At 61.9% G+C, this 13,254-nt stretch overlaps 1 protein-coding gene across 1 annotated transcript; it reads left to right on the top strand.

Annotated features, from left to right (window-relative positions):
* Nucleotides 1-2,532: 2,532 nt before the first annotated feature.
* GABRD (gamma-aminobutyric acid type A receptor subunit delta) lies at nt 2,533-12,569 on the top strand. The gene is made up of 9 exons (XM_047724370.1): nt 2,533-2,747; nt 7,304-7,416; nt 7,691-7,758; nt 7,854-8,074; nt 9,132-9,214; nt 9,693-9,830; nt 10,698-10,853; nt 11,094-11,305; nt 11,639-12,569. Exons 1-9 carry the CDS (start codon nt 2,680-2,682, stop codon nt 11,936-11,938), a joined length of 1,359 nt encoding a protein of 452 aa, XP_047580326.1. The 5' UTR covers nt 2,533-2,679; the 3' UTR covers nt 11,939-12,569.
* Nucleotides 12,570-13,254: the final 685 nt, after the last annotated feature.

The raw sequence follows: 13,254 nt of genomic DNA, 5'->3' as shown, positions 1-13,254 counted from the left end.
TGCCGAGCCTCCTGTTCTGCGCTCTTAGTGGTACCAAGAAGGGGCTGGGGTTGTCCAGGCATCTGGGCAAAGGGCACAGATCTTCCTGGAGACGGAGAACCTTCCACTTCCCCAAGGGTCCTTCTCAGGGATTTTGAAAGTCACCAAAGTCCTACTTGGAGGGTGGTTTCTTCCCTCAAAAAGCACCAGGCATGGGATTCGCACGGAGAACAACTGATGTGTTTTCCAGAAAAGGGAAGTGGCTTGATGGACCTCTGAGTAGGGAGCATTTTCCAGACCCTCAGAGGGAGGGACCAGGGGGCTGGTTCTGTCCCACAGACGCAGATGCTCCCGTATCCTGGGCCTCCCCTCAGCCCAGCCAGCACCCAGACACACAGAACCAAGGCCCTGGTTTCCTGACCTTTGCTGGGGGCACCCAGAATTGGCCCTCTTTGTTCGGGGGCAGTTGTCTGAATGGGGCTGAAGAGGAAAAAGGGGACACAGAAGTGGCCACAAACTAATTCCTGAAAAACCAGAAGAAGGAACAAAAAAAAACCCCACTCTTCAGACCCAGACAAACCAGGTAGGGACTAGACTTGAAATGGAGCTTGAGGATTCTAGGGAAGAAAAAGCAAAATTTTGACTGATGGTCACGGGAGGCCGCAGTGGCTCCTACAGAAACCTCCTCCTGGTGTGCGCAGCAGGTGGGATGTGTGAGCCGGTGACTTCTTTAAAGTCTCTGTCTCTTGGTAGTTCTCGAAACGGCGCTTGCCTCCAGGGCTTGCGGAAGAAGAGGCGAGCAGATGTCCCCACGCAGCCAGAGCTAAGGCTGAAGTTCCTGTCCAGTGACCCTCTGCAGGGAAAGCTTAAGGTTCACTATATGCCTCAGCAAACAGGCAAGTGAAGAAAATGGCAGCAGACTCTGGGTCACCCTGAACTAATTGAGTGAAGTGATTCAAGGTCAAGGTTATTTCTTAGAGGCCGTCAGCACCTGGACCTTCTCAAATATTCAGAGAGTGACGCTGAGCTCAGCATGGTTGCCTGGACCCGCACAAAGATCAGAGCTTGGGACTGAAAGGCAGGAGGCTCCTGAGCGGTAAAGTGGCTGCAGACCGTGCTCGTTTTGCTGGCTTCTGGAGACTGAGCCTGTGTATTTCCCTACATTTATTAAGCACCTGCTACGTGCTAGAGGTTTAGACATGAAGGAGCCTGAAGAAGCAGGCAGGCGAGACCTCCGTCCTAGCGGGAACGGTAACAGTCCTGTTGAACGCTCACAACTCTTACTTTGTGCAAGGACACACTCTGGGCACTTGTTGGAGGACTGACTCCTCCCAACAAACACATCCGAAAGGGCCCACAGGAAAGTGGCCCCGAGGCCCTGAGACTTGTTCAGAGCACAGGCACATTCGCACTGCATGGGAACATGCTGAGGTCTTTGCATCTCTACCCAAAGGTATTTGCACCAAGACCCGCCTGGCTCTCTTACCCCCCTATTCCTGGCTCGAGGAAAGAAAGCTGGGAACCAGCCCCATCCCTGGATACTTGGCATTCCAGACTGGGCTGGAAATTCCTGGCAGCAAAGTCCTTGCTACCTGCCCCTGCTCTGGCCGGTGTCTGCGGTCTCACAAGGAGGCTTAACCCACTCCAGAACAAGTTTGCTCATTCTTAGGTGTTTTCATGAGAATTCACTTTCTATTGTCAGTTGATAATGAGTCCAGAAGTGAATAAATGAGACCAATGACAAAGTTTTTTGAGGGAAACTGCCTAGAACTTTAAGTTGAAAAGAATTAAAATAGAAAACGCTCAAGGCCTTGACTTTCTCAGCTCTTTGTGGGGTGCAGAGGGAGGATGTCCCCCCCCCCCCCCCCCCCGTTGCATCCCAGCCATCTGCAGTGCCCTGCAGGGGGGAGCAGACAGGTATGACAAAGCCTGATCAGGCCAGACGGGGAAGTCACTGCATCCGGCGGCCGGGACGCGGCCAGGGGGAGCACCCCCACGGCGCACCTCCCTTCTCTCCCCCAGGCGGGCCTTTCAGGGTGGGCAGAGCTGCTCTGCCCCGTGACCGCTCAGGCTCTGCTCTTCCCCCAAGTGCGAGGGGTTTGGAAGGAGCTGCTGGTGGGGGGGTGGGTCTCTCCTACCAGCGGGTGAACGCCGCAGGGGCGCTAGCCCCCTCCCCGCGCCGCCCTCCTCAAATGCCTGAACCAGGTGCCCGGGACCTGTGTCCCCCACAGACAGCCCCGGGGACGAGGATCGCCGAGCCCGTCCGGCTGCAGGCGCCCGGCCGGGCAGCGGGAGGCGGCGACCAGGCGGGTCGCAGGGCTGGGTCGCCTCCCCCGCGGCAGTGAAGCGGAGGGGGAGTGCCCGACCCCCGGGGAGGGGGGCGCGGCTAGGCGGGGCGGGAGCTGGAGGCGGGGCGCTGCCGCGAGGCTCGGAGGCGGGGAGGAATCCGCGCGGCTCGGGAGTGCGGCGGGCTGGGCGGCAGGTGGGGGCGGACGGGCGGGGCGGCTGGGGGGCGGCCCGGTTCGGGGCGGGGCGGGCTCCGGGTTCTGCGCTCCGTCCGCCCTCGCGCCCGCGCCGCGCGCCCTCCGGCTCCCGCCCAGCCTGTGCTGCTACCGCGGCCGCCGGAGAAGCAACTTCTCGAGCGCCCGCGACCGGCGGGACCTCGGCGCCGTCCCCGGTCCAGCGCCGAGCGCCGAGGCCATGGACACGCTGGCCGGGCTGCTGCCCCCGCTCCTGCTGCTCTGCGCGCAGCAGCCCCCCGGCGCCAGGTAAGCGACCCGGGGTCCGCGCTGCTCCCAGGGTCGCCCTCGGTGGGGAGAACCCTCGGGCCTTCATCCCCACCCCCCACGCCTGTCTACCTCCACCCCCGTCTTCATCGCCCCCGTCGACTCCCGTTTTCATCCCCCCGTGTCCACCCCCATCTCCCCGCGAGGACTCTCCTCCTCCCACCCCGTCTCCCCCGCGGGCTCTTCTCTCCGGACTCACCGCGCCGCTGCCCTTGGGGCGCGGGCCGCGGCCACGCCAGCTGCGGGTGCCCCCGGGTGCTGTCCGCCGTCCCGGTGCTGAACCGGCGCCGCTTGGCTGGACGAGGGCGGGGGAGACGCTCCCTATCCTCCCGGGTGCCCGGGCTCGCTGGGGTCCTCCGCCCCAGAGGCACTTGGCCGGTCCCTGGCTGGCTGGTGCCCTTCCAGGCGCGGGCTGAGCGCTCGGCTCGGCACGAGCTGCAGGCAGGCAGGAAGGAGCGATCCTGAGGACACGGGGGAGGAGGCTGCTCCTTTTCCCATGGGAGCAGAGCTACACAGACGAGCTTCCGCTGCAGCTAGCAGGGCTGGACGAGATGAGGGCTGTGGGTGGTCGTCAGAAAGTTCCAGCTCAGGACACCGGAGTCTCCTTTCCGGGGCCCTTTCAAATGGAATCCACTGAATTCCAGAGTATGCAGGTGGGAAGGAGCCCACTGCCTGGTTGGGGGTGGGGGGAGCGCGTAGGGAAGGGAGGTGAGGAGGTGGGGGACATGCAGGACAACTCTGGATTTCTAACTGTTGGGGGAGGGGAGGATGGAAGAGGTTAAGAAGAAGGACCCCGCAGGGCTGTGGCTTCCTCCCTTTGGCCTCAGAAACCAGTAGGGTCCCTTGGTTTGTCTCTTCTCTGGGGACTTGAAATGGGCTCCAGGTAGCCTGGCATCCCATGCATTTTTCCCCGTCACCTTCCACAGGAGTTGTGAGGGGACTTTTTGAGGATTATCTTGGTGCAAACGCTGCAGAAAACCAGAACAAGGACAGCCCCCACCCCTCCCCTAGCATTCCAGACTTCTGGACCCTTAGAAACTGGAAAGGGTTGAACATCAGCCTGTGTTTGGGTTATAGACACTCAGGCAGCACATATCAGGGACGTGGGGGGAGATGTGTAGGGTGGGGGGCAGAGCCAGGAAGCTCTGGGTCTGACCACAGTGTGGCCATTGTGCCCAAGACCACAGGCAGCGTTGACGCAACCCCTGCCCTCGGGAGGGCTTTGTTCTTTTATGGAGCTCCATGGTCCTTTTCCCTCCTCCCACTTCAAGGTAACAGGAAGGGCAAAGCACTGAGGCGTGACCATGGACTTATGTCCTAGAGGCCTGGGACCAGCTGTGGGCCCAGCACAGCCACGCAGCTGTGATTCCAAAATGTCCCAGCTGCTTCGGATCCCAAAGTCTTAGCCCAAGTTTGACACCAAAGCTCATTGGGTGGCAAAGACTGTTCGCTTTTCCATGAGGCTCATTTATCCTACTTTTGGGGCCTGCGTGTACTTTCCTGCTGGGAAATTCTCCAGACCCTCCCCCACACCCCAAGTCCGGAAGTGCATTATATCGCCTTTCTAAAAACAGAAACATTCTGAACTTTGACCCACATCTGGCTTAGGGTTTGGGTAACGGATGTGTCTGTCTGCGCAGTGAGGCCCCAGGAGGAGAGCCTCTGGGCTTTATGGGCCTTGGGTGGCAACCTTCAGACAGTGTCCTGCTGTCAGTCCTGAGCCTCCTCTCCCAGCTTCTGTGTCCCTCCACTCCGGAAGCCAGGAGGACAGCACCTCCTTTCCCTCGGGCTTGGTCCTCACACCCGGAGCGGAGCGGCGTGGGAGGACGGACAGGAGGTGCTTGCTCTGGCCGCTGGACTCAGGGCAGATCCTGCGCTTCCTGGTGGGAGAAGAAGGAAAGTGCCTTGCGGCGCTGGTGGGTTGGGCCCAAGTTGTGCCTTCCCTGAGCCTGAGGACCCACTGGTGCAGTGGGTGCCCGAGCTTGCCAGCTGCACACCCTGCGGCTCGCCCTGCTCTGGGCCACTGGCGCCTCCGCGTCCCTGGAGGAGCTCTGCGGGTAGCTCCCGTGCGGGCTCACGGCGCTACTGGTGTGGGCTTCCTCCTCGCCTTGGTAACTGAGGTGTCAGAGCAGCTGGTGCTTCCGTGACAGCAAAGCTGTTGGGGACTGTGGGCTTGTGTGTGCACGGTGAAGAGGACCCCGCTGCCTTGCTCAGCTACACCCACCTTTCCTTGTCCCCAGGGTCACAGACAAGTGACAGGGGTCAGTCGAGGGAGAGAGGCCTGATGGTGCCTGACAGGTGCAAGACGCCAATGTTTTCATGGGGCCTGCTTCATCCCGGGAGTCTGGGCATCTGTCCCTGAGCTTCTCTGTCTGTCTACACAAGGGGAGCCCCCACCCTAGGCCATCGTTGGGTCCAAGGCCATCAGATGAAACAGAGCCTCTCTCCCAAGGCACTAGTCAGAGTCTCCACAAGCTTGCCCTGTGCTGAGCTCCCTGCACATGGCCTGTGGACCCAGTCCACCCCTTTAGCTGCCCATCTGAACCATGGGAGGAAAGCAAGGCCCCCACATCCCAGGCTAGCTTGCCGGGCATCCTTCTTGGATGGCCTTTGTCATCTCTTCACAGCTGGAAAAATGAACGGCCCCTGTCCTAAGTGACAAGTGAGATGGGGCCGGGAGCCTTTCCCCCTTGGACTCCATTAGGGATGGCAAAGGCTAAGAAGTCCGCTGGCATCCTTCCAGTTCAAGGAGATCTTCAGGGGCAGGGGCTTCCCCATGGTCCTGCCTTCATGCCTGCGAGTGGGCCTGGGACCTGGCCGAGGAAAGGTGCGGCTGCCAGGGCCACCACCCCGAGGCCAGGGAAGGACAGAGTCTCCTGACAGCCTCATTCCTGGCAGGCCGGCTGCTGCAGCAGGATGGCAGCTGGGGCTGTCCAAAAATAAAACCCCATTCCAGTCCCTTCCTGTCCGATCTTCAGGGTGACCTCTGTCTGTGTGTTTAACTGTGCTTCACTTGGGGCCAGGACTTCGTTCAAGTCCTTCTTACACTTCGTTACCAAATCACCTGCCCACCCCTGCTCTGGACCAGGTCGTTGTCTGGAGGGACCGAGGTGGTCCCCGGGGGTAGGTCAGGGTTTGTGAATTTCTTTCGCTAAGGAGCTCTTGGTTCAAATTCAACCTTCTTCAAAAGGCCTGTAGATGAGACAGGGGAGGGGCTGTCCCAGGCAAGCTCTAGACAAGGGACAAGGTGTTCTGGAACCCCCTTCCGAGAGTACAGCATGATTCCAGAGTAACGCATGAGTGCTGTTCTCAAATGCCCTCCTCTCTTCCTGCCTGACTCTGGACAGGCCTTGTCCTCCGGGCAGGGGCAGGGTATGCGGGTCTCCTGGGGCTTCTCTAACAAGTGACCACAAACTGGGGCTAAAGACCACGGATGTCTGTTCTTTCCCAGCTCTGGAGGCCAGAAGCCCGAGATCAAGTCTGAGGGCAGGGCTGACTCCTGGAAGGTTCTGAGGGAGAACGCATTCCTGGGCTTCTTGGCAGTTTGGGGCCCTCCTGGGGTCCGTGGCACCCCTTGGCTGGGGGCTGCATCTCTCCAATCTCTGCCTCTGTTATAGCAGGACTTTCTCCCTGTGTGTGTCTGCTTTTTCTTCTTGTAAGGACGCCGCTCTTTGGATTAAGGTCACCCTAATCAAGCGTGATATCATCTTAACTAACTAATTACAGCCCAATTTCCAAATAAGGTTCCATTCTGAGGTTCTGGGTGGACATGAATTTTGGGCGGCTCTGTTTACCCCAGGACAGGTGAGCACAAGGAGGGGCGGGCAGGTGGGGCTGCTGGGGAGCCTTTGGCAGTCTGGCGTGTCCCAGCCACACGACACGGCTCTGCTGGGGCCAAACACGACCAGCACAGGCTGTCAGTGGGACTCCCTTGCGACCCTTGGCACGGCCCCAGCTTTTCTGGGATCAGGCTAAGCTTTAGAAGCACAAGACAAGCTGGGGGGCTCTGGGGCCAGGCCTGGGCCTGCCTGGAAAGGGACAGAGAGCAGGAGGTGGGCTACAGCGTCCCGATGGACCCTTCGCCTTGCCCTAGGTCAGGTTTGGGACCTCATCCAACCCCCCCAACACCCCCCACCAGCTTCCTGGTCCCACATCTCTTCTCTCAAGTCACCTCCTGCAGAACGCCTTACCCTCCGAGGCTGGAAGGAAGACCGTGGGCCCTTGTCAGGCCCTCTGATGTGATTCAGTGGGCGGTGGGGACTCTGGGACTGGCCACTCTCCTCAGGCCGGTTGTGGAGGGAGGCTGGGGACTCTGCCTGACCCAGCCCGCTCACTCAAGGCCAGTGGGTAGGAGGCAGCTGAGCAGAGAGGCTGGTGGGGGAGGTGGAGGAATCTTGGGCCCTGCTCCTCCCTGGGGCTCCCCGTTTTTGGCAGGCGTTCCTGGGACTGGCCTGGGGGTGCTTCACGGTAGTCTCCCAGGAAGGACCTAGGTCCCATCCCTGGCTCCCAGCCTGTGACCAGTGGGCCTTTGTTTCCAGAGCGATGAACGATATTGGGGACTATGTTGGCTCTAACCTGGAGATATCCTGGCTCCCCAACCTGGACGGCTTGATGGAGGGCTATGCTCGCAACTTCCGGCCGGGCATCGGAGGTGAGGGCGGCCGGTGGGGCACGGGTCGACTCCTGCGTCCAGCAGCGTGTGCAAGCCTTGCTGGCTCCGGGATGGCTCCCCTGAGGGTTCATCTGCGGTCCCCGAGGAGTGGGTCAGATTTCGACAGCTAGCCCCTCGAGGAGACAGCCAGGAGGCTGGATCTTCTCAGCATCTCACCGCAGACCGTCGCCAGCACGGTCCTCCCTGTGAAGCCCTGTCCTGCCTGCCTGGCTTTCAGTGGGTGGAGAGCCTGGCCTCAGCTCCTTCCTTGCAGGGCCCCCTGTGAACGTGGCCCTCGCCATCGAGGTGGCCAGCATCGACCACATCTCGGAGGTGAACATGGTAGGTGCCGGCCACCCTCTGCCGCACTCCTGCCCGGGGCCCCCAGGACAGGAGCCGGGCTGATGGCCAGCGGCCCTCCCTGCCTCCCCCTGCAGGAGTACACCATGACCGTGTTTCTGCACCAGAGCTGGCGGGACAGCAGGCTGGCCTACAACCACACCAACGAGACTCTGGGGCTGGACAGCCGCTTCGTGGACAAGCTGTGGCTCCCAGACACCTTCATTGTGAATGCCAAGTCTGCCTGGTTCCACGACGTGACGGTGGAGAACAAGCTCATCCGGCTGCAGCCCGACGGGGTGATCCTCTACAGCGTCCGGTGAGCCAGGCCTGGTCCCAGTGAGAGGCCCCGCAGGGAGCCAGTGTGTGTGTGGGGGGGGTCCGGAGCCTCTGGGCACGGCTGAACCCACGGCAGCTGCGGAGGGGCGGCGGGAAGCCCGCAGGTGCAGCTTTTTGGCCAACGCGGTGCCTTTCTGTTTTCTCCGCGGGGGCGAGAGTCACATGACATGAAATTCACCTATTTCTGCGCGAACGACTCCGCGGCGTTCAGTAGACTCGCAGTGTTGTGCAAACATCACCTCCGTCTGATTCCAGAACGTCTCCTTCCCCGAAAAGGAGACCCGGGCCCCCGAGCATTCCCTCACCACCCTCCCCCCGAACCTACTTTCTGCCCATTCTGCACTTCTCACGTCGAGTGAGTCATGCGTGACGTGTCCTCTTGTGTCTGCCTTCCTCCCTTCAGCAGCGTTTCTGGGGTGACCCGTGTTGTGACGTTCATCGGGGTTTTGTCCCTTCTGTGGCTGAGTAGCATTCCGTGGCCTGGTGCCCCCTCGTGCATTCAGGAGCCCTGGGCGGCTCCATCGTGGGTCGGGCCGCTGTGAACACGAATGTCCATGCATTTGTTTCCACACGTGCTTCTGACACGTGCCTTTTAAAAACAGCATTAGTTGCCAACAGGAGATTTACATAAGAGTCTAAATTCTTCTGGAGAGTCAGAACGTTTGGCAACCCCGGCCTCTTCCCACACTGCCCGGTCAGCAGGAACGCCCAGAAGCTGTCCTTCAGCGCAGGTCGGGTGCTCGGGCACCCTTGTCTTCCAAGCCCCCCCTCTCCGGCTTAGCCAAACAGGCATTTGGAAGGACGAACGAAGTGAAGGGAGCCCAGCTGCGATTCCCGAAGGAAGAGGCACGAGTGTCCATCTGTGGACCGCAGCGGCCCACGCTCCCCCTGGGGCCAGCGTCTCCCTGACAGAGCCCCAGAGGCCACCGGCCGCCCTCGCTGGAGGGGGCCCACTGGGTGGGGGAGGGGGCAGGAGAAGTAGGATGGCGGGCGCCGGCCTGCCTCCCGGAGACCTCACCAGCACGTTGTCTGGGCAGAATCACGTCCACAGTGGCCTGCGACATGGACCTGGCCAAGTACCCCATGGACGAGCAGGAGTGCATGCTGCTCCTGGAGAGCTGTGAGTGCCTCGGGCCGCCGGCCGCTCCCGACTCTGCTGGGGGAGGGGGGCAGGGCACTCACACCATCAGGGACCACTGCAGCTGACCTGGCTCGGGGACCGGAAAGCATCTGAGATGGGCCCCGTGGAGTTGAGGCCGAAGGGAGGGAGCTTGAAGGCCTGAGAGGCCCGGCCCTCGTCCCAGGGGCCAGTGCCTTGCCCGGGACAGGCGGGTGTGGAGCCCAGACGAGGCACATATCTATAGCACTCGTCCAGCGTGACAGCCGCTGTGGGTCACCCGGCAGAGATGGTGACCTGCCCTGTCCGCCTCCCTGGGGTGCTGGGCACAGCCACGGGCCTTCTCGTCCCTGGCCGGGTCTTCTCGTGCTGTCCCCTGTCGCTGCTGCATTGGGCTCCCCATGTGCACGGGAGGCTCCTGCTGGGGGCTGCCGGGGGTAGGGGGTACCAGGCTCCGCTGCCCGCCGGGGCTCTCCCGCAGATGGCTACTCGTCCGAGGATGTCGTGTACTACTGGTCAGAGAACCAGGAGCGGATCCACGGGCTCAACGAGCTGCACCTGGCCCAGTTCACCATCACCAGCTACCGCTTCGCCACTGAGCTGAGAAACTTCAAATCCGGTAACGCGGCTTCTCGCAGCTTCTCCCCACGAGCCGACTTTCGGGTTTCTGGCCCCTTTAACAAAGCCAGTAGCTGGCACTCGGGACCCCCGAGGAGACACTGGAAAACCACGGACGGGCACAGGCTGCACCCAGGGACTCTGGACACCACAGTGTGGGCGGCCGTCAGGTTTCTCGGCCTTGTTCCTCCGGCCTTTGCTGCTCCCTGGAGGCAGCAGCCCCTGGGGTTTGGGGAACATGAGGGGCCAGGACGTCAGGGGCCATGCCTCCTGGGGCTGCTTTTTTTTTTTTTTTTTTTTAAAGATTTTATTTATTTATTTGTCAGAGAGAGAGAGGGAGAGAGAGCAAGCACAGGCAGACAGAATGGCAGGCAGAGGTAGAGGGAGAAGCAGGCTCCCCGATGAGCAAGGAGCCCAATGTGGGACTCGATCCCAGGACGCTGGGATCATGACCTGAGCCGAAGGCAGCTGCTTAACCAACTGAGCCACCCAGGCGTCCCCTGGGGCTGCTTTGTCTCCTGGTCCTTCCTGCCCCTTCCCAGCTCACTGGTGCCAGTGAGCCCAGCTGGCCCTCTCTTTTCGTTTGGCTGTGCCCCGAGGAGGGCCAGGAGAGCTGGGCTGGCCGCATGGCTGGGGTAGGAGCCTGGGCCAGTGTGGACCCAGAACCCATCTCCTCTCCTTCCCCTGGGTGGTCCTGCAGGGAGCCAGCCTCCCTCCAGGACTAGAGCCTGGGCAGGGGAGATCCCTGACCCATCAGGCTGTGTGGGGGAGGTGGCGAAGGCTGGGGTCTGCGGCTCACAGGGGCCTCTCCACCGGAGCGCCACCGTGTGTGTGAGGCGGGTCCCAACCCGGAGCGCTTCCCCGACAGCCGGCCAGTTCCCCCGGCTCAGCCTGCATTTCCGCCTCCGGAGGAACCGCGGCGTCTACATCATCCAGTCCTACATGCCGTCCGTCCTCCTCGTCGCCATGTCCTGGGTCTCCTTCTGGATCAGCCAAGCAGCGGTGCCGGCCAGGGTGTCTCTAGGTGCGGGGCCCTGACCTTCCTCAGAGGGAGCTGGCCAAAGGGCAGGAGCTCAGAAATAGGACCCCCGCCCTGCCAGCCACGAGCCCAGGTCTTGCCTCCCAGCCCCATGTTCCCAGCTGTCCTGGGCCCGTGGCCAGCCGGGCCAGGTCCGGTCAGAGGAGCCTGACCTGCACTTGGGCCGGGGGTGGGGACGTAGGGAGATGGCGGGGCCCCGGCACTGTCACCGCCCCTCCCTAGCAGGTATCACCACGGTGCTCACCATGACCACGCTGATGGTCAGTGCCCGCTCCTCCCTCCCGCGGGCCTCGGCCATCAAGGCACTTGATGTGTATTTCTGGATCTGCTATGTCTTCGTGTTTGCCGCCTTGGTGGAGTACGCCTTCGCCCACTTCAATGCTGACTACAGGAAGAAGCAGAAGGCCAAGGTCAAGGTCAAGGAGCAGAAAGCAGAGGTGAGGCTGAGCCTACTGGCTCCCTCGTGTTCAGGGTCAAGGACAGCCTCCCCCATCAGCTCCCAGTGGCCCCTAGTCCCCACTCCCTCTAGCCCCAACATGGAGGGGCAGCATTGCTGGGGCCCCTTGTCCCGGGACCTGCTCAGGACCCTCTGCCCACTGCTCTGGGGAGGTCACTTGCAGCCCCCGGCACACGAGAGCAGGTCCAGACTCTGGCCCATCCTGCTGCCAGACGCGGGGGGACTTAGGCACTGGCCCAGGCTGGGGTCCTGGTGTGGGGAGCCTGCCCTTGGCTCAGCCCTGTCTGCTACCCTGCCACGCCCCGCCGTGCAGGTGGATGTGAAGAATGCCATCGTGCTCCTCTCCCTGTCAGCCGCCGGCGCCACCCAGGAGCTGGCCGTGTCCCGCCGGCACTGCCGCGGGCCTGGGAACCTCATGGGCTCCTACAGGTGTGTGGAGATGGAGACCGGAGAGGCCAAGAAGCAGGCGGCGGGCCGCTCGGGGGGTCAGGGGGGCCTCCGTGCACTTTTCAAGCGCGTTGACGCCGACACCATTGACGTCTATGCCCGCGTGGTGTTCCCGGCGGCCTTCGTGGCCGTCAACGTCCTCTACTGGGCGGCCTACACCATGTGAGGCCGGAGGCGAGGCCTCGCCTGTCCTGGAGCCCGCAGCCGCTGGGGAGAGGCTCTTGGGTTGATCTGCCTGCTCTGCCAGTTTCGAAGGGGGCTAACAACAGCCGCATAAAACTAGAGGAGAGCCTTGGCCTCCCTGAGGACCCCAGACTCTGTCCCCACCGGCTCCTGGAAGACCACCCTGGGGCTCTCCCATGCACCCTTCCTGCGGACCCCTGGCCCGGGTCCTCCTGGACGGCAGACCCAGACTGACCTAGGGCTGAGCCACACAGGCTCAGGGCCCTGGAGGAACTCTGCGTTCGATTCAAAAAACCATCCCGATGCTAGGCATTTGCTCTGTGGGCCTGGGACCAGGTCCTGGGAGGCTGGGAATGGGCGGGGCTACTTTCTCGGTGAGACGGTGGAGAAGGGCATCCGTGGGCCTTCAGTCCCAGCATGAAATAAAATGAAGCTTTTGGCTGCTGGCTGTGTTCTCTGTCGCTGGGGCTGAGCTGCAGCCGTGACCTCACTGACTGGAGAGCCGTCCTCTAGCTGTGGGCTCCTTGGGCTCCAGACCGAGGGACTTGGAGCTGTGTCCCCCAGGTGAGCCACGTGGCCATGTCCTTGGGCATTGGCGGGAGGGGCAGAGGTGCAGGGACCTGGAGAGGGTCGAGGAATCAGTCACACCTCACCTTGCTCTCTTGTCCCCGTGGCCAGGGCGCCACTATGCTGTCTTCTCAGACGTGGTGATGGGTGAAGGGAGGCCACCGAGTCCCCACAAACACCACTCAGCTCCTTCTCATCTCTGCTGCCACCATGGACGTGGGGTGACAAGGTTGCAGCTGGGTGACAGGGGTTGTTGGTCATTGGAGATCTGAATAAGGGGTCCAGATTTTCCGTGGCACCAACACAGAGCATGTCATCACCACGGAAGCTGACCGGGGGAGGAGCAGTGGTTGCTGCAGAGCTGGGATGGCCGGCTCCCGTGGCCAAGGTCAGCCATGGGCATGCCGTGATATGGTCAAGGTGGCAGCCAGGCAGCTGCCCAGCTGGCCCTGTGTTGCCCCTCCTGGTGGGCCCCGCAAGCCACCTCAAGGGGAGCATGACAGGGACTAGGCGTGAATCAGGTGGTCCTGCCGTCTGCCTCCGACACATGATCCGCTCAGGGGTCTGCCACGTCTGGAGGCCTCGGGGACAGGATGCTAGAGGGTGCTTAGTCCCAGAGGGCTTAGTTGGCAGAGTGACCACTGAGTGTCTAGCACAGCCCGGCAAGTAGCTGCTTCCCAAAAGACCCGGCCATGTCAAGGGCAAAGAAGGGTGTTGGCCCATCAGGACAAA

The sequence above is a fragment of the Lutra lutra genome, chromosome 4 (genome assembly GCF_902655055.1).
Source record: "Lutra lutra chromosome 4, mLutLut1.2, whole genome shotgun sequence".
Taxonomy (NCBI): domain Eukaryota; kingdom Metazoa; phylum Chordata; class Mammalia; order Carnivora; family Mustelidae; genus Lutra; species Lutra lutra.
The sequence above is the reverse complement of the archived record's forward strand: the minus strand, read 5'-3'. Positions and strand labels throughout refer to the sequence as shown.

Excerpts from the sequence above, each read along its gene's own strand:
- GABRD (XM_047724370.1), top strand. The coding sequence starts at position 2,680 with ATGGACACGCTGGCCGGGCTGCTGCCCCCGCTCCTGCTGCTCTGCGCG. Across the intron at positions 7,417-7,690 it reads CTTCCGGCCGGGCATCGGAG|GGCCCCCTGTGAACGTGGCC; the intron begins GTGAGGGCGGCC and ends CCTTCCTTGCAG. Across the intron at positions 7,759-7,853 it reads ACATCTCGGAGGTGAACATG|GAGTACACCATGACCGTGTT; the intron begins GTAGGTGCCGGC and ends CTCCCCCTGCAG.